Consider the following 26,238-nt stretch of genomic DNA (forward strand, 5'->3'; position numbering starts at 1 on the left):
TGAGAACAGATGTCAGCTCACTGAAGCAAGTGAGGCAAAGGCACCAGGCAAACACGATGGAAAGTTTCAAAGGAGGAGAAAGTGGCATTTTGTTGGCGCATTTATCTGTGCAAAGGTGGAAGCAAGCGATAAAGTGCGTATGCTCGGTGAGGGCTCAGGAAAGTCTTCCCAAAAGCTGTTGTGGCTGCATCAAGGAAGACTCAGCAGCTTGATCCTTTGGTGGCTGGTACAGAGCAGTGCCCAGGGTTGTGTTCAGAGGGGAGAAGCAGGCGGCAGCGGAGGGGTGTGCAGGAAAGCTCCAAGACGTTTGGTGTGAGGGCAGCGGGACAAAGGAGGATGGGTTTGGGGGCTGGGAAGGAGGCAGTGGTTGTCTCAAGTGCAGAGCTTGGGCAGTGAAGCTGGGACCTGGGTGGAGGAGCTCAAGGCTGTGAAATGCAGGTACTGCTGGCAAGGTGTGCAGAGCGGGCTCAGGCAAAGGCAGTCATAGATGATGGGCTTGGGTGAGGAGGATTTTGATGATTCAAGGTGCGTTTCGACTGCAGCGTCTTTTCTGTCCTCACACTGCCTAGATCACTGGTAGTACTATGCAAGTGGTGTTACTTTGAAATAATCACAAATTGTACCAGGAAAAAAGGGATCTCTTACATTGTTTGAAGTGCATCTAATGCATTTTTTCCATTTGTCTTTTACATCTATTTACTAAAATATCTATTTACTAAAATTGCTGGGTTTTCTTCTCCTTTACCTCTTTCTATTTTATTTTTCTTAAACCTCCATTTTTTTCTGTGCTGTGTCCTTTCATGTCCTTTCTGGTTTCCCATTTCCTTCTGCTGATGTTCTCTACTTTCCACCAGAGGTAGCATATGGTCTTGTAATGTGTTCTTGGTATCACTTACTGACTCAAATATGTCGTGCAACATGGATGAAATTAAGATCTGTTGGGTCAGGATCAGTTTGGTCCTGGCTCTGGCAGAGCTTTAGAAATGATAAATGAGGCTCTGGCTTAGTTGTCTGTATCATGACTTCAGCTTTACAAATAACAATTGCTTTTTGATAGGCAAAAGGCAGGATCTGAATATCATCTCTTAAAGAAAAAAATCTGGTTCTAGGGAATTATCGGTTGCAAGTATTGTAATTCACATATACCTACACAGAACTATAGGTGATTTTTTTATTTTTTAATTTCTGATTTTGTTTTAGAGCTCTGGATACCAGTTTGAAATTAAGGATCATTTTAGATTGTTTTCTAAATTTAAGCACTACTACAATTCTGCAACCGAGATATTGCCCTGTTAAAAACTGCTGATTTATATCATATATTTTATTTTTTTTTTTTATCTACTCTTGATAGTATTTTGTTCTTTGGCATTTTTGGATCCCATTTCTTTACCAACCATACTAATTTTGAGCCTATGAAGAATACTTACCAAATTTGGGGCTGTTTGGAGTTCATAACTTAATTCCTGTTTACTCCCTGGGGATAGAGGGAATAGATTAGCTCCCTCTCAACCCAGCTTGTATAGCATGTGTAAGTTTACTATGGTATCATGTAGTAGCTTAGAATTCTTGTAACTAACCTAAAACATCAGACTTAACCTCTTAAAATTGGGAATGCTGTGGATTTGTAGCTGATTTTCACATCAATTTTATTCAGAAAATAATTTGCAATAGGTTAATGTCTGGTTAATCTCCTGTTATGTGATATGCAGCTGCATAAATGCTGTAGCTGGCCAGAAGACTGCTGAGTGTTTTACCAATCACCTGAAAACTCACAATTATAAAATCATAGGACTCCTGAGTTTGACTTTCTGACAGCAGTCTAACAAGTGAAGGGTCAGTGCTCAGGAGCCAGCTGTCCAAATCTGAATCCACCCCAGTCCCCGGACAATAGCTGTTTTCAAATGATTACACCCAGTCTTTTTGCTGGATTATAAGTCTGAGACAGCAGTAAGATATCCATCTACCTTACGGTCTTACCAGTGCTTAAGACTGTGTTACAGTGATTGCTGTGCAGCGTCTGGCTTCCTCAGTGCCTCTGCGGGAGCCCCACTGGCCCTCTGGAGGCAGGTGGGACCGATGCTGAGGATGAAGAACCCTGATGCTGGAGGTGAGGCGTGCTCTCCCTGAGGTTTCCAAGCACGTGGAGCAACAGGTGGCTTTGCAGAATTTTAAGGCTTTCCTTTGGACTTGGGCAAAGCTGGGCAAAGGCCCACTCATGAAATCCAGGTAAACGTTTGTTTATTCCTTCCAGGGGAACAGAGAGTGTTATTTTCAGTCCAACCTGTTGCTCATTTATTTATTTCTCTGTTATACTACGATTTACTGTTGGATTTACAGGGAAGGTCTGTTGGACATGCCTGTTCAAAGTGCAACTTTGTGACCTTTCAGGTGCTTCACCTTACTTCAGTGTTTGTTTTTAGTGTAATGTGCAAGACCTCCTAAAATACTTAACAAAAAATGTGTCGGATATTTAAGGAGTTAGCCTCAGGTATACCTGCAGTGAGTCTTTCACTATTGTTTAGTTTTCTTCAGCTGTTACTCCAGCTCAGATTACTTAAAAATACAGGGGTTACAATATCATGGCTGCAGTAATGCTGGACAAAAGAGGCAAGAAGTCACGGGCAGCACTGCCATCCCAGAGAAGGTCTTATCCCAACCCTAAATACTTGACAGGCTTCCTCTCTGCAGTGTGAATGCCCCATCCCTGTTCTGCACGGAGACCCTGCGACTTCTCAGACATCTCCGCTGAAAAGTCCTGATGAGCGTGGCTTTTCCCTGCCGATTCAGAGGTGGCTTTGTCGGTTTTCTAGTTGGTATTCCAATTAGAGAGCAAATGTGAAAAACACTTTCACGAGGCAGGCTCGGAGTGCGTACTTCTCTGCGCTTGTATTTAATCTTTACTTGTTGGTTTCTGTGGGAGTTACCAAACCAGTTGAGCTAGAGCGCTGGCGTGAAGCCAAATGAAAAATACAGTTTTCTTCACTGTAAACATGACTGTCAAACAGTAATGTTTTTCTCAGCTTCATTTTAAAGGCATTATAATGGAAGAAAATGAAACTAAAACACATTTTTATGCCAGTATTATACATGGAAGAATGCTATTTCTTTTTTTCTTTTAATGAAAAACGTAGAGAATAGAACATAGAAAATTCTGTTTTAATAAATATGTAATCAGTTATCTGTGTTGCTAGATACTTGATGGAGTTGGTAAGCCAATGCATTTCTTATTCTGGTATAGTTAGAGTGAGGATGCATTTTTTTTTGCCTCTGCAAACATGAAAGATATGTAAAGTTCTTTATTTTTAGTCCTGTTTTGATAACAGAAAAAAACATAGTGCCTGATAAAATTTAATGAATAACAACAGCAAACATTAATCTCTATTCACTCCTTCGGGCTTATTTTTAAACTCTCTTTTCAGTGGCCAATAACTCTGGTAACTCATCGTCAAGTGTTCTGCTGAACTTGGCCATCGTTGCTCAGCTTTGGGGATTTTTTTTTATTTTTATTTTTTGAAAAATGTGGAAGTTCAGCTTTGCCTTTCTAAGATAAATGTGAACTATATTTAACGCTCACAGTGATTTCACCAGTACGTCATCCTGTAGGTGCAACTGCACCAAATGGGGAACAACAGCATTTTCACTTACTTTTCAGAATTAAATTTAACATGGTTGTCTGCATCGCCTGTCTGTAACTCCCCCCGTTTTATTTTGCAGAGTGAGGAAAAAGCCTTTTTAACAAAATGTCTGATCAGCTGCAGCTTTGTAAAATGGCTTTTTTGGGTAGTAAGAACGGAAATTACATCTTGAAGAATGGATGTCAGCATCCACGTAACTTGATGCACCAGAGGATGAAAAATCCTTCAGTCGTGTTTCATTGTTTGAATGAGCTTTTTTAAGAGCTTAGTAATAGAAAAGTAAGAAATAGGATTGGAAGGGAGGCTGAAGGGTCTTCTTGTCTGTCCTGTCTCTTGAGACAGAAGCAGTTTTAGTGAAACCTCTCCTGACAAACATTTGTCTCACCTCTTCCTTATAACCTTCAACGATAGTAACTCCGGTGTTTCTCTATGTAATCCACGCTAATACTTCAGATAATTAGGAAGTTTTTGTAAAGTATATGTGCATAGTGGAACAACAGAATTTTAAATTAAATTTTATTAGCGCTAGCACATTTTTATTTGCGTATCTAATCCTTTTATTAAAAAATTCAACCCACACCAGTTGGTCTGGATATTTGCAGGCATAGCTAAATTAAGAAATTATTGAAAACAGAAATACATGCTGTAGACGAGTTAATGAAATGGTGTTCAGCTCTCTGAAGGAGAAGTTATGAAAGTTACATGAAGATCTCTGATGATCTCTGCAGATCTCCTGGCTGTGTCGATGCTGAAATCAGCCAGGAGAAACCTTCCCTCATTGTATCATGGAAATGACACCAAACTGATGTTCAGATTTTGCACTTCCTGCTGGATTCAGTACCTCCTGCGGTAGCAAAGGATTGTGTTCGTGTTTTGACGGTGACAGTCAGAGAGCACCTGTTGGAAAGGGCACCCTCAAGCTCCAGCGTATGAGTGGGAACGCTTTTATATAGCAGTCTCTTGGGTTTTCCCTAACAAACAAGCTTTTCTTTTGGATCTTGGGATGAGCCAGCTCCTCAGAGTTCAAGGTACCGTGCCGGTAAGGAAGTGTTGGAAACAACAGGCTATTGTTGCGCTTGGGTGTGCATTGTCCTGAGCACTGGGCGTCTGTATCCTGCCTCGCAGCACAACGAGCTCAGGCACTGCCGGTGGCTCTGGGCAGGCAGCCCCAGTTTCAAGGAAACAGTCAAGCACTAATGGCCCCCGGCACCAGCAGTAGTTCCAGGACAACAGCAGTGCTGCCGCTCGGGAGGTTTTTCTTAAATTCTGGGTTTTGAAGAGTTGGTAAAAGGGTACAGAGGTAGTTCTGTGGGGAATCTGGGGCACTGTGAGAAGCAGCAGGGAGCGCTTGCTTTGAACACTTACCAGGAGGGAGCAGCACGGGGCGCTGAGCTGGGGTGGAAGTAAACATCTCAATAATGGAGCAGAGAGGTGAGGCGAGGTGGAGGCTGCTCAGAAAGGATCCTGAGACTGCAGTAAAGGAGCTATATTGAAGGGAAGAGGCATTAGGAATTGATGATGGCAGGGAAAAAGATTTGAGAAGATGGACTTGGGACGAGGGATGGACTGAGATGGGTGTTAAGAAGGACCAAGATAAACTAGTATTTACTGATGCCAGCAAAAGGGATGTTGTAATAGTTAAGACAGAAGGGTTTAAGAGTCCAGACAAGAGTTTTAGCTGCGTACAAATAGATAAGAAAGAATGTATTTGAGAGCACTTACTCTGAAAGAGCTGCAATCATTTAGATTTAATTCATTATTTGTTGACTTTTAAGATTATTTTACTTAACATTTCCTTGCCGTTGCTCCATGTTCAGTCCATCTGAATGTACAAGGAAGGCTTTCAGTTAACTGATACCTTGCATAGGGTTTTAAATGCAAGGCTGTTGTTTTGTCTCTGCATTGCACTGTGTTTAATGTGGAACTGATGTGTATGACCTGTGCTGGTTTTGAGGCAAATCCCGGGATCACAGTGATCCTGCCTGCCCTAAGACTCCAAGCTGTGCTGCCGGGCAGGGCACCATCTCTCTCCTCCTGGTTGGTGCTGGGAGCAGAGATAAAAGGAGCACCCCTGTTGGGAGATTCTCTCCTTCTTCAGCCTATATCCCTGCTGACAATTCCTGTTTCTCCAGATGTGAGCTCAGGGCATGGAAAACTAGCCAAAGTCAAAAAGGGAGCTTGTTTCAGTGTCACATAATGCAGCTAAGGTGAGCTTAGCCTCTGGGGTTGACACTGATTGCAGGTACAAACCACGATACTGAAGGAGCAAAAGGGTAAATGAAGTAAAGCTAGCCTGCACTGCCTCTTCTGGATATGTTGTACACTGAGCAGGAGAGAAGCATTGTGCAGAAATATATTTTTATCTGGACAAAAGTTTAACCTAAAATATGTTCAGAGCATAAAAGGAATAAACATTTTAACTGTCTATGGAAATCAGTGGGAAATACTGCTCAGACTTCAAAAAATTAAGAACAGTCAATGAGCTATTGGAAGGAAGTGGGTGATGGACTTCTCCCCCTTCCCCCCCCGCCCTTTTTTTTTTTTTTTTTTTTTACTTAATTGTCTTACTTTTATTCTTCTATTTCCTGTTCTATCCTCACACTGTAGGATAATTTTGCTGGGTTGGGAGCAGGACTTTCTGCCTACTTAGATACCCATGCTTCATGTGGCAATGTTGAGAAGGCAACCCGCAGGGTTCGGCCAGCATCTCTGCCAGGAGTGGAAGCACGCTAGCGTTGTTGTCTTCCAAGAATGCTTAGCAAAGAAAAGTAGGGAGGGACAGTTTTAAAGGGGAAAAATAATTAAAAAAAAAAAAAAAAAAAGAGAGGAAGGGTAATCATTAAGAGAAATATTGATAGCAATGAGAGAGAAGTGTTCCATGAGGCTCTGTGTTTTTTGTCTAACTGGGTACATATTTGTAGTACTGTTTCAGAACTAGCCAAGAGAGAGGACGAGGATCTTAAGAAAGTATCAAAGCAGCGAAGCCAAAGGGATTTGACTAGATTAGGTTGTTCAAAATGGATTGACTGCATTTCGAGTTGAGGCGCAGCCAGGGTGTGTACAAGGACTCAAAAGCTTAGGAGAGCTCCAGGTCTGCTAATTTTAGGCATTGACAGGGAGGTTTCTTTTGATTAGCAAATGCAATGCAGAACATGAACTGCAAACCTGCAGGTGATAAGTGATTCATCTAAGGTATAGTATAAATAAACTTCTGGAATGTTTAATCAGCACCTACTGCAATAACTGGGATGTTTTATGCCTATCTGTGTAGAGGCAGATAGAAATGCAGGTTACTGGACACTGACACTTATAGATGCACACTAAAGCAACAACAACAAAAAAGAATTTAAATGTTTCTTCTGTTCCTTTTGCCAGTGTAACAATGCTGCAGGCAGTGAGGTATTTCCTAAGGTCCTGGTGATTTCTGTGCACATTTCACTTGCAAACTTTTGAGATGCTGCTTCTGCTTTGATTGCCTGTCAAGCCAGGCTTATGCTGGCTTTTCACAGTTTCTACACTAACTTGTTTTTTGTGCTGCTTGTCTTCACAGCCCGAAAGTCCAAAAAGCTGGGGAAATTGAAAGGGATGCACGAGGAACAGCCACAGCAGCGGCAGCAGCCACCACCCCAAAGCCCTGAGGAAGGGACGACGTACATCGCTCCAGTAACTGAGCCCTCTGTAAACACAGCACTTGTCCCCCACATGTCTGCTATCTCACCAGCACTTACTCCCTCTCCTGTTAAGATCCTTGAAAGCATTGAACCGGAGATTGTGTATGCAGGATACGACAGTTCAAAACCAGACACAGCAGAGTACCTGCTTTCCACCTTAAACCGCCTGGCTGGCAAGCAGATGATTCAGGTGGTAAAGTGGGCAAAGATACTTCCAGGTAGGACCATGAGGTATTTGGTTGAAATTTCCATTAAGTTTTCTAGATTAATGAACAAGTTGCATCTTTAGTCTGTGGGCTGAGTTGAAAGCCCTCATGGTGGGGAATGACATGAACATCTAAGAGATTGTTGTGTTTTGTTTCTTTTTAATTTATATAATGTTTGTTTCATGTGTTTGTGATTGATATTTTAGAAGCTTTCATTCCAAATAATAGCCTCTTAAGAAGAAAGCATGTTTTGTCACTGAAATAAAAAATTACTTTTTTTTTTTTTTTTTTTTCTTCAGAAATGTACTTTGTAGGAGTGTTGCTCTTGTTCTTGACTTCAGTACTAGAAAAATACCAAGTGATGTATTTTCAGTGCTGGTTTCACCAACCCTTATAAAGCACAACATAGTTCATGGGTATTTTCTGGTTTGATCTCTAGGATTTAGAAACTTGCCTCTCGAGGACCAAATTACTTTAATTCAGTATTCGTGGATGTGTCTGTCATCGTTTGCCTTGAGTTGGAGATCATATAAACATACAAACAGCCAGTTCCTCTACTTTGCTCCAGACCTGATCTTTGATGAGTAAGTATTTCTTAATGGTCCTTTTCAATGCAAACTTGAAGGATTACTCTTCTTTATTTGGTTTTCAGTCTAAGAAAATTTCAGCTAATCCCAGTTTAAGAAGTAGCTAAAAAGATTTTTCAGTGACTCAGTTTTCAATTGGCAAAGCTGTATTACCACCATCCTCTTCTTAAGTATGTGGATGCATTCACAAACTGGGAACAACTTGCTGGCTTCAAATATGACTGATACACTACCAAGATTTATAGAAAAAACATTTTCTGGTATCTACTGGAGCTTGGAAAAATATCTAGCTTCAAGGAAATGTGAATGTTTAAATTGCCAGTTTTTTTCAGAGCAGACATATAATAGTGCTTTTGTTAGAATATACAGCTGTTCAATGAGTTTTCTTGACAGTCTTAATTACCCTTCTTTGCAATCATGAAAGAAGCCAAAATGTTTTTTCAGTAATGAAACATAACTTCTTTTATGATACATTCAGAGAAAAAGAAGGATCAACCAAGGAACCATTCCTTCTGAGTATGTGTGTTCCTTCATATTTCAAGTTTGTGTTTTAGTGCTTTGCCTTTGATGAGTATAATTTAATTTCTGTTCCATTCGCCTAGTGTTTATTCCAAGACGGTAAAGTCATAACGTAAATGAATACACAGGCAGTCAAACTGCAGTCACGTCATGTGCTCATCCCAGAAGGTATTTTTCCTAGAGGTAAAAATGAGACACAATCAATAGGATATGGATGCTCTTGAAGGAAAAACAAAACAAGAATGAATAAAAAAATAACTTACTACTAATCTCCTGAAGCATTTTTAAGTGTTTATTTCTTGGAGAAGATGCTTTGTCTCTGTCCATCTTTAACATTTTTTCTTTCATATAAGAATTCCTAAATAATTAATGCATATAAGATGTGGTCCCAAAGCAGGAAGATTTTTTGTGAGTGTTTTTTTTTTGTTTGCTCATTTTTTGTTGTTTGCTCCCCCCACCGGGGAATGGCAGTTCACTGCATGTGGTTGAAAATATATTGCTAGACCATTCTCCTTGTTGAAAGCATTTCCGCTATGACTTGGGACATTAAAGAATTACCACAGAAAAAAAGTATCTGTATCTAAAGCTAACTCAAACTGTGAAACTGTGAAGAATTGAAAAAGTTCAATTCTTCTGTGAAAATGCAGACCTAAAAGTTTGAACACAGAAGTAGTTTTCCCTCTTCTGAAGAAATCAGTTGGGGGGGAGGGTGTCAAAATTTGTTGGACAGGGAAGTCAATCCCACTTGGAAATAAGTGTATGTACATTGCTAGTAGTCTTGATACTGCAGCTAGAAGCAGCTTCCAGAATTTGAGACCAATTGTGAGTTTTATTTTGCAAGATTTGAAGTAGGTGCCTGCAGAATTATACTGATGCTGAGATTAGGATCTAGTCAGGAAAAGGACTGCAAGAAAGAAATTTCATAATGAAATGGTGAGGTAGCTGAGAAGTGCCCACAGCGACTCTGGAGTCTTCATCTTCGGTGATTTCTAAACTTTGACTGGGCAAAGCCCTGAGCAGCAAGCCTCAAGCATTGCTCCAGGCATTAGCCCTGCTGTGAGCAGGGGGTTGACTTGAGAACTCCAGAGATGCATTCCAACATAAGTTATTTTGTGATTCTAAGTTTAATAAAAGCAACTTTTTCCCAGTTTTGACATAAGATCAGAGGAGAATTGCTGGAATTATACATGTCAACCAATACAGTTCAGTATAGAAAACATTCAGGTAAGCACAAAACCTAATAAACAGTTTTGAAAGATTGAAGATTGAGAATGGAAGTGTCATGCAGTATTAAAATGTGTATATAAATATTCCTGTATGGAATTCAGGGTCATTTTGACAGGTTAATCTCTCAGGTGCTCAGGTGAGCAAAACAAGATTGAATCTGGCAAACTTGGTAAAACATGAGCAAGTGTAAGAACAGTTTTTCAAACAAGCAGGGCAAAAAGCATAAGTAGTCAATGACAATTCCAGTGCAATTCTTGTACAAGTGATTTTTCAGTGCCCATGTTTCATATCATTTTATTTCATCTTCAATATCACTACTTCAGGAAGTAGGTTACCTCATTTTTTTCACTGCATTTACCTTGTCTGCCTGTAATAGGGTTTAACCTTACTGCTTCATTTTATATCTATTCCCATTTGTGAAAATATACTGGTTCGAAGCTTCGCTCTGGAATTGCTGAAGGCTTGTCCTACACAGGCCTTTATTTCTGTGCCACAGGGTTTATCAGACCTCCCTAAGATTCACTTGATGTAACTTTTTGAGTATTTTATCCCCACTGGCATTTTAGGACTTCTATTAGTTGATGCAGAATGAAAGGGAGATGCTTGAAAATGACTTTTCCTTCTGCTGGCTTGAGAGAATTGTGTTTCTATTAACACTAGGCCAAGATTTTCTTGTTATTTCTTCATATTGTGTCTGGAGAGGTCATTTCCTGTCCCTGGGCAAGAAGTAATTAGGAGGGTCCCTTGCCAGTATGCTACCCAGAGGGGTTCAGCATTTTTCTTCAATGAACAGTTAAGAAAGAGTGAAAGTAGAGGTTGGCATTAGCAGAATTATGTTGCTTTGTTTTGCATTAAATGAATTTTCCGTTTACTCTTAACTACTGTGAATAAAAGGAAGCCATAAGGTTTCTGGAAGACCATGATACATTATATTGTTTTCTTTCTTGTTCTGAAGGCCTGTAAACAAGACAAGTAACAAATGAGAATCTCTGCTGCTAATAGCAGTTAAAGGCACCTCTGATTGCGTAAATGCAGAGCAAAATGCCTCCCCAATAAATACACAGCTTGACTTCCTGTTAGGCGCATGCAAGGCTGGAAATATTTGACCACCTTCGTTTGGTCAGGTTATATATCTAATTAAGTGTACTGTTTGTCTTCGTGGATCATGCATATGTTCCATTGCTTTAATTGGGTTTAAGCAAACGCCAAGATGTGAACTGAGGGGTAAGAAAATGGCCACGCAACCACTCAACCATTCAGCTGGTTGCAGAAATGCCAGAAAACAGGCTGAAGGGGGGTATACAATAAAATAGAATAAACCAATGTATTTTATGTTGTGTGTATGTAAGTTACCTTACCATATGTGGTTTTTTAATCCATTACTTTCATAACATAGTTGTAATCAAAGCTAGTATGCTGTAGTTATAGCTTGAGTAAGCTATAGCCATGTAAAACTGTAAAGCTCTGTTGTATACGTGACACCACATAATTCCTGTTACAGGTAAACACTCTTATAGGATGAATGTTTCATATGTAATAACACTTAAAGGATGCTGCCATTACTTTCTTAAGGTTGCAAACTTAAATCCTAGAAGTTGCAAAATCCTAAAATTAAGATAGTCTGTATGAAACTGTAATTTGAGCCCTTTGGGTCTGTGCTTTAAAAACTGTATCTATAACCAAACCTTTAAGTTGTTATCCCTTATTTTTCCCATGTGACTTCTTCCTTTTGTATTGATTGGGTTGGATGGGTTGTAGGGATGATAGAGGATTATGTAGTGAGAGATTTGGGTTTTTTCTTCACTTGTTGCAGTTGAAAAAGTGATCTAGGGATTCAGGAGAACAGAGAGATATTAATTGGGAAGATTTTCTTAAAACATGGTAAAAGACTTCAAGACCCTAAGTTATGAGGCATTTCAGGTTCCTACTGTGAAGTAACAGAAATCCCACCTAAATAAATAAATAAATAAATAAATCACTAGTGTTTATTTAACTCGAAGGGGAAAAAATTCTCTCAAGACTTAACCAAAGACTTTTAGCTGAAGTTTTCTAATCTAATTCAACCTAAGGCAGGCATATGCATGAACAATTTCAGTCCAGAACATTAAATTTGTAAAATTATACACAACTGAAAGCAGGAAACTGAAAGAGTTCTGCTTGAAACGGGTGCAAGAATAAAGCAAGAGATGCAGCACAATATTTTTTTTAACACTGAAATGAATAGTTCCTATGGGGAACAGCCTAAAACATGATTTTTAAGACATTATCATAGAAGGTGGGAAAGTTGGTTTCAAATTCCCGTGGACTCTCCCTTACTGAATGAATTAATCACTGAACTAATAGTTAAAAGAGCGTTTCTCTGGCTGCTGTCTTTTGAAGGAGAAGTCCCCAACATTTTGGAAGAGAGATGGCACAACAGTATAGGTCCTAGAAGAAATCTGATGAGCTGAACCTTTAAATAGCAGGAGTTTGCACTGCAGAAGTCAGATGCCTAAATCCCAGAGAAAAGCAAGGGATGCTCCTTTTTGTGGCCATTTCTGTGATGGTTTGGGGCAGTTTCTCTTCACCCATACATTAAGTTAAGGCATCAGCTAACCTTTTAGAGGCTCAGTGAGGAAAAATAGCACTGACAGGTGCAGCAGTTCCAGCAGAAGCCCAGCAGGAGCTGAGACATGGTGTGGCGGGGATCCTCTCTCCCATAATGTGGAAAACCATTGGCAGTGCTGGGATGGGAGCTGCCTTTGGGGCCACAGCTTACGCTCCCAACATGTCCCAGAGGCCAGAAACTGCATCGCTCACAGCAAGCTTATCCAGCTCTTTCCTTAAGGGTGGGAATGTTGGCATTTTGTGTCTGCGCAGGGCAAAAATCCTTGCTGATGGCATTGCTGATGAATATTAAAGATCAGGCCATGCGTCCTCTTCGGCACGCTGTACTGCAGCTTCTTAGTTTCTGCTGGTGTAAAGAAACCAGACCTGCTACGTGATGCTGAAGTTCTGCTGCAATTCTTTATTCTTCTTTCAGTTTGAGGTTTTACATAGTCTCTTTGTTGACTTGTAAATTCTTGAGGTCTCTTGAAGAAGGGACTGAAGCTCCAAAATATTTTACTATTTTTAAGAAATCTATTCGAATTGTCATATTTACCATTCCAGCCTTAGCTGGCTGTAAAATGGCAATGATATGGAATAATGTGAAAAGGTTCAGTAATACTGAGACATCATGATGAGACATTTTTGTATGTCGAAGAAAAGTATGGCATCAATATTTCAACAGTATTTTGCAAATGCACTGAATGACTAATGTTGTGTGTATTCTGACTCCTTTGATTTTCTTGGTTTGTCATTTGCAGCACCAAGAGTAAGTCATAGGTGCATAAGCATACAGGTTTTGAATTTTCTAGCCATTTTACTTTGTTCTAACTGTCGTAATATTTTTACAGATTTTTACATTTCTCAAGCACTTGAGTTCTTGCCTGATTAAAAATAGTACCAGGCACTGCATGAAGTACCCCAAATTATTAAAGTGAACTTGAAAAACCAAGTCTAAAAACTGAGGACAGTTTTCATGAACATTTAGATCAGCGGTGTCTTTCCCCCAAGCCTCATCTCTGAAATTACTGTATTGTGTCATATGCAGTTGAATCCCTTAAAATAAACAAGTTTACAGTAGAGGCAGCAGTTTATTGAATGCTGCAGACAAAACATGAAGAGGAGAAGCGGTTTTAACTGATAAAGAAAAACTTAAGGTTATGGATTAATGAAGTAAGAAGTAGATGTCATTCCTTTCATTATTGCCATTTTGGGCAATTGTGGAGCTACTGGCTTCTTTTCTAGGTTGTAGTGTGGTATCAAAGGCATTTTCGTTGTAAAACCAAAACATCTCCTTCAGATATCTTTAAATAACATAATGTATGTAACCCAGCTCTATGTATGTAATGCAGTTTAACAAACTAACAGAGGTTATTACAAAATAGTATAAATCCTTCCTTTAAAGCACAAAATTTAACTTTCTATAAAAATGTATTTTTTCAAGGATCTTTCATGCTATGCCTTTGGTAATTCCTCCAACTGTGAAGTTTAAAAATTTAGAAGCAGAGAGAGGTTGATACTAGCAATAGAGGAAAAATAGAGAATATATTTTTCAAATGAGAACATTGATGTATAGCAAATGAGGTAGAGAGAGGCAGAAAAACAGCTTCAGGATGTGGGGATTTCTGTGAAGATTCAGTTCTGACGTTGTCTTGGGATGTGGATGGGCAGAGGATTTTGTGATGTTGAAGGAAGTAATGAAATTAAAGTAAGAGTAAAGATCTTGCATGGCTGAATAAATAGGATTTTATTTAAAATCTGCATTTATTAATAATGCATATTTTATTAGTAAAGAACATGTTCATTGCATTTTCATTACATTCCTAATATCCTAGCATAATATACTTGTGGAAGCTGAGACCGTTAGGGTATTGTGTTGTGTAACAAAGTGCAAGGAGGCAGCTGCCTCTGTGTGACCTTTTGGTGCCAAAGCCCGTAAGTCTTTCAGGTATTCCGATTTCTGTAGTAACACCAGGAAAAATCAATGTAATAAAATAAGCTGAATATTTAAGAACAACAGAGGTTTTTTAACCTTATATACCTCTAGGAGGAGGATTCTTTAGATCTTCTGTGCGTGTTGATAAAGCCAGTAACTTTCATTGTGTACAAGGTGACCTTTTCCCATACCCATTTTGCAGGATGATGCCCGTTAACTGTAATGGGACTTGTTTTTGTCTCTTCTGTGATTTGTTAATCCTGTCTAAATTTAGGTAAATTTTTGTCATCTTTTCAATCTAGCAGTCTCCAAATCCCTCATTTTTAATTAGTATTGCTGCAGTGATTGTTGGTATGAGTTGTTAGTGTTCATTCTTTGCTGATAAAGTGTGTGTGTGATTGCTGATCTTGTTAAAAGGTCAGCAAGCACTCCTTGATACTCTTCCCTGTAAGTTTTTTGCTTTAAATATTATTTTGAAGAGGAGTCCTGCGTTTATAAAATCTAAACTGTCAGTGTAGCAAGATGTGGATATCTTTATCAGTGATTTTTTATATATACATTGTCAGTTTTATTTACTTTCTTGTAAAGCCCAGCTCAGTTTCCAACCAGCGATGTATATTAGAGGATTTGTTTCTGTACACATCCTAACATGGTGCAGACAGACAGAAATTTGAAAAACTAGTCACATCTGTACCTGATGGACGTAACATGCTCCAGCTAGTTTTTTCAAAAGTCTCACTTCGTTTCAGCTAGTTTTTTCAGTCTCATTTTGCTTTTTCTTTGTAAACAGGTCAATGGTTGGGTAGAGCAGTAAATGCAGCCTCATTGTATAACTTTGTAAAAGCTTTGCCCTTAATGCAATTATCTAATCAATTCTTAAAATTTTAGAGTGCTTAGACATCTGTGGAAGAGAAGCTTCTGATTTTAGTTAAAGCCGTGAAATTGTAAAGGAAAATAGGAGATAAGGTGGTTTTAAGGAGATCTCTAAAAATTAAAAAACCTGTCAGAAGAAAAGTCCTTTTAGCACAGTTTCTCAATCTCTAAAACAGCCATTTGCAAAGAAAATGCGAGATCAGGACAAGGATAAAATGATAATTCTTCATTTGCCTGTTTCAGCAGTCAGCGATTTAGGTACTCTCTGAATGGGAGATTGCATTTGGACAGTTGTGCTTAATAAGCCTTCTCTATCTTTCTTCTGTGAATTTGCCTCATACCTTTTTGAATACATTTATAATCCTGACATCTAAAATGTTCTGTGGCAATCACTTCTGCAATTTAATTATGCATATTTGTTTGTTGGAGATGTTTCTAAAGCAGATACCTGATAATTTAACAGAGTAACACTTCATTCTTGTGTTTGTAGAAATAGTGGATATATTCCTTTTCATCCTGTGTATGCTATTTATCGTTTATAGATCTCTGTCAAGTCCTGTTAGTTCTTCTGTGAGCTGAAGAATCAGCTAGTCAATTTAATCTCCTCTTGTGTATCAGTTTGCTACCCCTGGCCATCCTCATCTTCTTCCTCAGTACTTATGCTGTATTAATTTTGGGAACAGACCAGAATAACACGCTGTGTTCAGAATGCAGTGGATCTATGAAGTGGTGAGATTTTGATTTCTGTCTCGCTCTTGATTCTTCTTCTCTCACCCTTTGCTGTTTCTTTTCTTTATTCTTTTTTTTTTTTTTTTTTTTTTTTGACCACTAATAAACACAGAGCAAGCATTTTCAAAGAACAGAAACCCAAAAAACCTGTTCCAAATTATACCTGGCTCTCCTTATTGTGTGATGTTTGTTAATTTAGAGTCAATTATTCTTTATGTATAGTGAGAGAAGATTATACTGTCTGCATTGTCTTGCAATTAGTGATTTTCACCTTCCATGTTGCCAGCCAGCCACAGTTTTGCAAGATTTTTCTGCAGTTCGTCACAGGCAGCTCCCAAATGCATTGTCTGGAGTCATCGGCAAACTCTGCCACTTCCACAGGTCTGATTTTTTTCAGATGATGTATGAGTACAGCTCTCAGCAGAGCCCCAGTGCGGAGCTCGGTGAGACTTGCCTGGTAGCCTCCATCACCTGTGAGAAATGTCCTTTTATTATTACCTTCTCCCTCCTATTTTTAAGCTGCTAATAATCCTTGAAGAGCCCTCCCCCTTATCTCTAAGCTCTCTTTAAGAGCCTTCAGGAGATCTTTTTAACAGCTTTAAAATCCACCTCTGCCGTGACTGCCTCCCCACTCACCTCCTGCTGCCGAGCGCGGTGTGCCGGAGGGCCGAGACCCGTGGTTACCCATGCCGGCACACCGACAGACAGCGCTGCAGCCCGTGCCCAGGCTGCCTGCCCCAGTTTCCTCTGTGTGGAAACCAGGGCAGAGGAGAGGAGGAGCAGAGGGCTGGTGTTTGCTCAGGTCTCACCCCATACGGACGTGGGATGCAGCTAGACCTGGCGTGTGCGAAGCATCCCCATCAAGCAGGTGCTGCCTGCATCAACCAGAGCATCCTTGTGCTGCTGGCAGAAATTAGTGAGACGTGACCTCCCTTCGCCAAAGCTGCTCTGAATTTCCTCCATTACAGTGTTTTTATTTACCTACTAGTGCCCCTCCTTCGGTCCTTTTGCTGGATGCAGGAATGCCACTTCCTAGCCTGGGGTCTCTTGAGTGCTCCCTCTGCACTCCAAGGCCCATTTTAAGGCATCAGTCACATTTGTCACCTTGTACGCCTTTTATAAGGGCAATTTAAGCAATAAGCTGTGCATTGCAGTTAGGAGTTCAGCAATTCCATATTTAAGTTACTTTACAGCTTGTGGATGGATGCCATCTTGTCTTGGTGATTTATTACTATTCATTTTACTGTATTTTTTTTTTCTAAGCCTTGTTCCGCTCATGCTTCGATCTGAAGCTCGTTCTCACACTCGCTGGCTGAAAAGGGAGACTGGTGCGGAGCCTTCCTGGACTCCTGTGTGGAGAATACTGACGCAAAGGTCTTACTTAACTTTTCTGCTATGGTCTGATCTTTCTCAGACACTTCTTTTTCATCTGATCATCTGTTGGCCCCGTGGATGCTCTGGCAGGTTTCCAGCCTGTGATGTGTTTGAAAGGGTTTGGTTATTCGTTTTTATGACTTTAGCATGAAGACTTGCCCAGCGATTTTACATGTAAGTTGGCATAATTATGCTCTCTGTCTTGTCTCAGCATGACTTCAGGACATCCACAGGGCTTTTGGGAGGGTGTCTTTTCAGTTCCCTTAAGGTCCTTGGCACGAAGGGTTAGGATAGAGAAGAGGTTTGTCCCTTTCAAGTCTCTGTTTGAACGTGATGCCGCTTTAATCTTGCTGAAGGTTGGTGAGTTGTTTGGTGGCATCTCTAAATGCCTTTCATATTCATAGTGCTTCCCTTCACCGCTCTCCTGGTGGAGTTAAATATTCATCTTCCAGATGAAAAGGCAAATTAGAAAGTAGTTTCTGCAAACTGGTATGAGAGGAAGGCATGCTTTGGCTGACTTCTGGAAAACACCAGGCTTTGCGTGACAGCTTGAGCAGAGTCTTGATTTCTGAGGCATTGTCGGTACAAGAAGAGAACTGCTGCTGCATGTGGAGTAGAGCAGTATTTATGCTGACGAACCACTGCAAGTGACAATGAGCCCTTGCATAATGGATGTATGAAACGATACCAGTGGGTACCATTTCTAGCTAACGATAACTTTCTCTGATGAACTTTAAAAGTATTTATTGTCATGTGTATGTTATCATCACTTATTATTGAATGTGGTTTTGAAAAGGCATTTTGGTAAAGGCATAATTATGTATTTTCTCATTTAAACTGTGATTTGTCTCTTTCAGAAGGCAAATGCAAACCAAAAGAGAGTATTTGGTATCAGCGTTCTATTAACTGCATAATTAACTGTTAATTGCAGCTGATACTTGAGGCTTTTTTTGCTGTTAATGTGCTTGGAATTGTAGGGTTACATAACTGGGTGATTATTAAGTTGGATTTTAACACAAGTTTTCTGCTATTGATTGGAGCTGAAGCTCTTCCTTTGCAATAATTACCCACCAAGCTGTTGCCAGCTCTTTGGCTGATAGGCACAGAGCAGGGGAGCACTTAGCTAAACCTTTAAAGCAGCTCTGACTCCTTCATATCGGTTACCTGGGGTTATATTCTCCAGGAGCACCAGCAGGAGTTTCTCAGCAGAAAACTTTGATTTTCAGAATTGGCTCCTTTAAGTTCAGTGTAAAAACTGGCAAGTTTGTATTCCTGGACTGCCATGTCTGTAGAGCTGTCTTCACATGAAGTGACCTTCCTTGCCCACCAGCGTTCAGCATTGCTCCTCCTCAGGTAGGGCATGGCAGAGGGATTTGGGGCAGTGGGAGGGGCTGAGATGACATTTGGTGGCAGGTCTTGCAGCCTACATTTATCCATAGTCAGTTTAGCCAACCACAGGGTAAGAGCTGAATTTTACAGCCAGGGGAGAGCTTTGGCTGCCTTCTTGGTCAGAGGGGGAGGCCACTGACAGTACCTAAGTTGGGATGTTTTATTTTTGTTGGCTCACTGGCAAGTTAAAGGAAAAAATGGGCACGACCCAAATTTCTGTGCAGTTGAAACTGATGACGAAACATCAGTTTTGAGAGGATTGGTTGCCTGCTTTTGCTGTTAATGCAAGGTAACATATCGTTTCCTTCCTGGTGGCTCTAAAGCTCTAAGGGTTGAAGGCAGGATGTTGAAGGGAATGTTTTCGTCTCTTTCTGCTGTGGCTTGCAGAGTGAGCAAAGGCTAGAAAGTGCTGAATAAGAAATAAGTGCTGAATGAAAAGTCATGATTGAATTTTGTCTGAATTCTGCATGTATTTTGGCTTGGATTTTGATCAGTGCAATAACTTAATGATGCTGCTCCAGCACTGCTGACTTTGGTTGCATTTATAATGGCTTCAAGACGGGAAACAGGTGTCTGGGCATAGTCCATTGAGCAGAATGATGCACAGCGTGCTTGCCAGTGTCACCGTACACAAGGCAGTGCAGTGATTGCCCCTTTGCATGGAAGAATAGGTTCGTTTTGTGCTAGGCAGTGTCATTCTGTTTCCACTGTTTCTCATGATGGAGTTGCTGAAGTAAAATAGTCCATCAGGAAAGAATAAGTTGCTGTTGTAATAATATGTTCCTGTCTTTCTTACCCCAAGAATCTCAAAACATTTTCCAGAGAAGGGAACCCCTCCAAAAGCAGGTAAGATAATTTAGTCCGAGGGCTTTTCTAATTAGGTGGCTTGAGCAGCTGAACAAGGGACTCTCTGTGAGACCATGTCCCTGGTCTTTTTCCCATTTATCTGCAGTTTGCCTGCCTTGCCAGGAGGGTGTCTGATGATGTTTCACTCCTCTCTCTGCCAAGTTCAAACTGACCCCGTCTGGCATGGTGGAAAGCATACCTTGCTTTCTGATGTTTCCAAACTTGTTTTGACCTTCAGGCCTTTGGCAGGTTTTCTTCTTGGGTTTCTTTTGCTTGTTTGTTTGCTTGCTTTTGTTGCAGTATAATGTGCTGTCTGGATTTTCCTGAAACTATTTTAGATGATGGACAAGTTTCAAATGAGTACATTTAAGTCTAGTAAAGGAAAGGCTCTTGATTATAAAATTGGAAACGGTTCCTACAGGGGAAAAAATGTAAAATCAGGAAGCACAAAGTGATCTTTGACATCAGGCTTTTGCTACAAGCGTTACTAGGTCTCTTCCTAAGTCTTTTGTGAGCAGCAGAGGCGAAGGCACTAGCTCAGCCTGCATGTTTGTTCCTTTGAGGTGCTGTGAAAGGGGGATGTCTTTGGCCAGTTTTTCTCAGCATTATCAGCATGCCACTTGAGTACTGATGAATCTTCAAAATACCCACCACAGCTTTCTTTGCTTCCCTGACTGGGAAGATGTGCAGTGGTTTTGAATAGAGCCTGTGAGAAAGTAAATAAAACATGATTTCCTTTGGTTTGCTTTGGGTCTGAGTTTTGCTTTTGAGCGAATATTCCTGGATGTGGGGGTTCCTTTATTTGGATATAGTCAGTAGAGTTACTGTTTGCCTCTTCAATGAGATTTACAATTCTCATCTTTATGATGACTTCATAAATTATAAGTTAGTTATTCGTAACAAGTGCTAGCTGTACAGCGTGCCTGTAGTGGCACAGGTCTTGGTGTGGCTGTTGGGTTTCTGTGAAGGTCGCATAACGACGTTAATGAGATACATGGCTGGTTTGGTATTTAGGATGCCTTAAATAAATCATTTTCTGCCCCTTCCCAGCATGACTGCTCAAGGCCAACGTCTCCATTGTAGTCGGGTGGCTCATCCTGAGGTGGTGTGGAGCATTGGTCCCGTTTGTGTCAGCTGCTCACCTGTTCACTTGCCCCTGTGTAAAAGCGCAGGGAGGTGGTGACCCATTTTGTGACCGGTTAATACAGGGTATTCGTGACCAAGGAGGCTGTGCACAAGCAGACTGAGGTTGGGCAAAGCGGTAGATGAGGGGAGTTGCTGTGGTTGTGTGCGGCCGCTCTCGCTGCCCCCAGTGCTGAGGCCACGGGAGAGGTCAGGCAGGGTGTGATCCAGGCATTACATTAAGCCTGTAAGGAGACACTCGGGGAACTTAAGATGGATTAACTTCAGGTGTAAAGTTTAAATCATATTATTATGAAGAAGGATTAAGCTAAACTGAGCTAATGACACCACTTCTGAATGAGTATCCACGCAGCGGATTCAGAGCTTTGGCTCCACGCCTTTTATTACTTAAATGTATTTACCTCCTTGAATGTCCCCATAAAGATACATGCCCCTGTATTCCAGATGTTCACGTGCTCCATTTTCTGTGAGCAAATATGCTGTGTCAGAGGTAAATCTGTGTTTTGTTTTGTTTTTCCCTTAACTAAATAAATACGTATTATTTTAGAAGTAGGTCAATGTAGGATTCTGCTTTACATTCTCCCCACAGCTGTAAGGGCACTTGCGGTGACTTGGTGGTATTTATTCTTAGATAAAGCCTTCAGTAAGGAAGAAATAACTCTGCTCATGTTATGCTGATGTGCCCTGATTTCTGTGTGCTTCATCTCTCTTACTATATGAGCTGTTCCTGGGCTGTATGTTGTTGTTAGCCTCATGGTATTGGGTTATCTGATGTTAGCATCCGAATTTTCCAAAAGCTCTACACCCTCTTGTTTTACATTGTGTGGATTAAAATCTAATGCAAAGTTAAATACTGTAAAATCCCACAAAATGCTTATCTGACGTTAAACAGTCATAAACTGACATAATTTGTAGTTAGTAATAACTTGTAAATAAGTAATAAATCAACTAAATTGATTTTCAGGAAGGAAACTGACTTGAAATTTTACAGCTTTGATGTATGCTAAATAAACTGCTTAGTAACTAGTTCTGTGCATAATTTTCTCTCTCTACAAAAAATACCATCAGGTCTTCCTTGAGGGTAGACTAGGGAGATCAATATTTGCAAGTAGGTAAAGGACTAAACATTTAAAAGACAAACAAGAAAGCACCCAAACACATAAAAACTGACTTTTACCAGAATTCTTCTATTTAAACGCTCATCGCCCATAAAAGCAAAACAAATACAGAGAAAAACATCAGCGATCAAATGTAAAATGTCACAAAACATGCAGTGCAGGGTAAAAATATAAAATAAAAAAGGTTTTGAGTCAGGAGACTTCTAGGTTAGCTGTCACTGAGGGTGTTTTGCCTCACTGTTTAGTGAAAGCATGAGAAACCTGAGACAAAACCTCAAAATGTTTCATTTTATTTGCTGTGTGGCTTGTGGTATCAGCTGAAAGCTCCGGTGCTTCCCGTGTCTGTTGAGGTCAAAGGCAGGCAGGGGTGGCAGGAGCTGCTTCGCGTTCTGAGGCCGGAGAAGCTGTCTTCTGTGCCCAGGAAAGTGACGGTGGGAATTGTCTTGAATCCTGCTAGTCCTTAGGCTTCTGAGGTGTAAATTCATCCCTATTTATAAAATACAAATGTCCCTTTGGCATTTGCCTTTCGGCCTCACTGTGCATCCCTTGGAGCCTCGCGGGAGAGGTCAGTCAGGAGCCACGCATATCAGCATCCTAGAGCTGCATGTGGTTGTTTTGAGCAGAGGGAGGGGAGCAGAAGCAGGGAGATCACTCTCTGGGGTCTTTCAGGGTCTCACTGCGTGTTAGCAGTGTTCAGAGTGCGAGTGGCATCTGTAAGTCCTCTGCAGCAGCAGCGGGGGCTCTTCTCCTTGTGCCTCAGTGGAACCAGCAGCGGATGCTGCTCTTCTGAAACCGAGGGCCAAGTGGTATTTCAGTCAGCATTCAAAGGCTATTTTCTTCTATTTGTTTTCTTCCCTGCAGTCCATGATGCACAATAAAAATAAATAAACATGGCATTTACTACTACTATTAAAAAAAAAAAAAAAAGCTGGAAGTTCTTAGTCCCAAGACGAGGGTGGAGCAGGGAAAAGTGTAGAGCCCATATAACAATGGGGAGTCCGTTTTATTAGTATTGAGGAGGAAAATAAAATCTGCTCTGGCAGTAGTGAAATAAAACACCAGGAAGATTACGTAAGTCTTTGTTTGCACACAGTATGATTCTTCTCTTTCACCAGCCAATTTGTGTATTTGAAAAGCCAGTTGCTTGGTTAAAATAATTAGCTGAACTTCATCCAGTTCCTCAATTATGTGAAAAAAAATGTTTGCAGAAATACAGACAATTGTTGTTGAGCAATTAAAATAATAAAAAAAGTAGTGGTCACTGAGCAATTATAGCACCTCATCTAAATACCCACATGTATATCTTGCTTTCAGAATGAGACTGGCAGTTCTCAGTGACTCTTTGCTTTAACTCTTTTGGTTTGGGATAGCATATTGAAAAGTAACAAATTCTGCCTGAAATTCATGCTGAATGGGTTGGGCTCAAGCTGCCTATGAGAAGAGTTAGGAGCTGAAGCTAAATGTATCAAAGAATATTGAAAGAAAAAAAAAAAGTAAGCTGAATGCAAGTCACGCATCCTCATTATTTTACAATGCGACATGTAAAAACCTGTACTAATGGCCAAGATCATCTTATTATGTACTTCTTCTTTCATACTCAGATGATTATTTTGGAAAAATCATACACAATGCTTATTGCATTTCAGTGTTTGAATATGAGACTATTGCAATAATTTGTCTAATAATTCCCTCAAGGAGGCCCAGTGTAGTGCATTAACAAAAACTACAGTGGCTGGAAAATCACATCTCCTTGTTCCTGCATGTTCATCCTTGCAGCTAGACCTCATGTATTTTTGGGCAAAATAGTAATCAAAGATTTTGGACAGAGGTTTCTCAGGAAGGATTGTGTGAGTGCTGCTGGCTGATGCTCTGGTCACCCAGATAGCTCTCAACTTCAGCCTCTTTGGTGGATTTGAAGGCAGTAACGTGAAGTCGTGCATTGTGCTTCGCTTTTGCTAAAACACTTCCCCATTTTCCAGACCCGCTCGCTGTATCTTTGCCGGACTGTGTCGTTCAGGCAGATGAGGGTCGCGCTGTTTGCTGGCACGGTGGCAACCTGGATCACCAGGCTCTGCTGGCTTGCGGACCAGGAGTCAGACAGTGGAGCCCTCTACCATGGGTTCTCGGCCCAGCTTTCTGCATCCCTGGTGGCTGGTGCCGGGGCTGTCAGCCCTTTTTCACCAATACGCAGACAGATGCAAGGTGTTCCATCAAAAATGAGCACAGGTTCCTGTCTGTGTCGCACCGGCTCTGACCCTGCTAGCAGGCTCATCTCCACGCGCCAGGACAGAGCTGAGCAAAGGCTGGCAGTTCCAGCACACCGTAGCCATGCACGGCAGCATTTTCTGCCAGTGCGGGAGCAGGCGGCTCCCCGGGGCTGGCAGACTCCAGCTGTGTCCCCAGCGCCCTCACCTGAGCTGAACTTTGTGGCTGCAGTTTGTCTTGCTGACCTCCATGACCAGTGCTTGGTTTCCAGGTCACGTCTCACTTTCCTAACTGCCATGTACCCTTTTTGTCCTCACGTGCTTATCCTCTGGATTTTATCTTTTTCCTCTCTGCAGGGAGCGGATGCGCCAGTCTGCTATGTTTGAGCTGTGCCAGGGGATGCACCAAATCAGCCTGCAGTTCGTTCGCTTGCAGCTCAGCTTTGAGGAGTACACCATAATGAAAGTTTTGCTGCTGCTGAGCACAGGTAAGTTAGATTCCTAGTTACATGGGAGTACTTGAAAATATTCCAACTCACAAAGAGGTGCAGTGGTTTTAAATGGTGTAACAAAAGAGCCACATTGTTTCCAGCAGGGCTGCAGGAACAACCTATGTATGTGGCATAGGATTTATCAGCAGATCTTGCTCTCCGTTAGCGTGGGAAGGGTCTTTGTGCTTTGAATGTCTCGTGTGGATAGGAAGGGCGGGAGTGGCAGGACAAGGGGCTTTGTCCCCCTTCTCTACATGGGAACGGCTCAATTCAGCCAGGCATACCAAGAAAATGCAGCTGCTGCCTTGTCCTGCACTCTGGGGATTTGGGATAAACCCTGACTCAACGCTCAAAGCCCACTGGTTTGGGTGACTTAACAACACCTTCAAGATCAAAAGATGCACTGAACTGAGAGCGGTAAGCCCTTCTGCAGTGCTCTGGAAGTTTAATAAATGACAGTGCACACTTTATTTTTCTCTTGAGTGTCATGCTTTGAGGTTTTTTAAGATAGGAAATTACATCTCGGTGTTCATTACAGCACCGTGTAGTAATTAGCAGATCATTTGATCTTCTCATGCTAAAAAATATTGAAAAAATCCCAGTCCCAGTACAACTGTAGACATACACAGGCAGTTTGGATGTTACTTTTCCAGTGGTCTCGATGAAAAAGCCAGTTAGTGTAAACAAATTTTCTGTCCGTATAATCACGTTCCTTTTTTGTGGGATTCACTCAGTGCCATCACCAGGAGATAACCTATCAGCCTGACTCAGGGGCGTTCCTGATGTCACCTTGGTGAGCTCACCAGGCAGGAATTCCCCTGGAGGAATGAGGCTGGATGTGGCCCTGAGCCGGGAGGGGAAGAGCAGGAGATCAAAGCGGCTGCTGCCCTTACGCTTGCTTTCACTTGCAAGCTATCAGCAGCGGGTAGCGAGCCCAAGGGTGCCGTCAGCAGGGCCAGGGGCTGCCCGGGCTGTGGCTGCACAGAGCAGAGCAGCTCCCAGTTGGCAGTGAGCAGAGGCCAGCACGCCCTCTGAGATCCTGTTGTCTTCTCCCACTGGGTTGTCACCCCATTGTCTGCCCCAGCAAACTGGCAGAAGAAACAAACGGCAGGTGACAGACAGGTGTCAGTGACGTTGGAGGGTGCCCACTACAGGACTCAAGAGCAGGCTGATGCAGCAGCCGATGCAGACACCCAGGAGAGTCCTGAAGCCCCAGCAGTGGCCTGGGTACGTTGGCTGCAGGCAGGGTTAGGTGCCTGTGAAGGGGTCTGTGGCATCCAGCCCCGCCGAGGGGCAGCCCCTCCAGGCGAGGCAGTGGGACGGGCAGGGCACTTTCTCCTCTCCGTCAGACCTCGCCCGTCCCACCCTGCCAGTAGCGCTGCGGTTAAAGTGCTTGCCTTTGAAGGAGGAGGTGAAGCTACAGTTCCCATCCCGGCTGGAGGGGATTTGGATCTGCTAACAGAAACCTCCTGGGGCTGTAAGTTTCTCAGGCTCGGCTGTCTCACTCTCTCCATCCCTCCCACTGAAGCCATTCCTGCTCCCCGGAGTGGGGCAGTGACTGCAGGGGAGAGATGGCACTGGGCAGGAGCCCTGCAGGGCTGACCCCACATCCCCCTGCTGACACGGATCCTCTGGGACCTGGTGGTCTTTCAGGAAGCAGCTGGTAGTGTTTAACTTGAAGTGCTTGGGGGATGCAGCTCCCAA

The 26,238-nt window shown here is 41.7% G+C and overlaps 1 protein-coding gene across 4 annotated transcripts in view; it reads left to right on the forward strand.

Moving 5' to 3' along the window:
- The window catches only part of NR3C2 (nuclear receptor subfamily 3 group C member 2), a 198,070-nt gene that overhangs the window by 159,465 nt on the left and 12,367 nt on the right, over positions 1 to 26,238 (forward strand). For all 4 annotated transcript variants that reach the window (XM_032186017.1, XM_032186019.1, XM_032186018.1 and 1 more), the window contains 3 exons: positions 7,186 to 7,524; positions 7,952 to 8,096; positions 24,401 to 24,531. In XM_032186017.1, the coding sequence (XP_032041908.1) occupies positions 7,186 to 7,524; positions 7,952 to 8,096; positions 24,401 to 24,531 (615 nt within the window). The remainder of the gene's footprint in view (positions 1 to 7,185; positions 7,525 to 7,951; positions 8,097 to 24,400; positions 24,532 to 26,238) is intronic.

This window comes from Aythya fuligula, chromosome 4, assembly GCF_009819795.1.
Source record: "Aythya fuligula isolate bAytFul2 chromosome 4, bAytFul2.pri, whole genome shotgun sequence".
Taxonomy (NCBI): Eukaryota; Metazoa; Chordata; class Aves; order Anseriformes; family Anatidae; genus Aythya; species Aythya fuligula.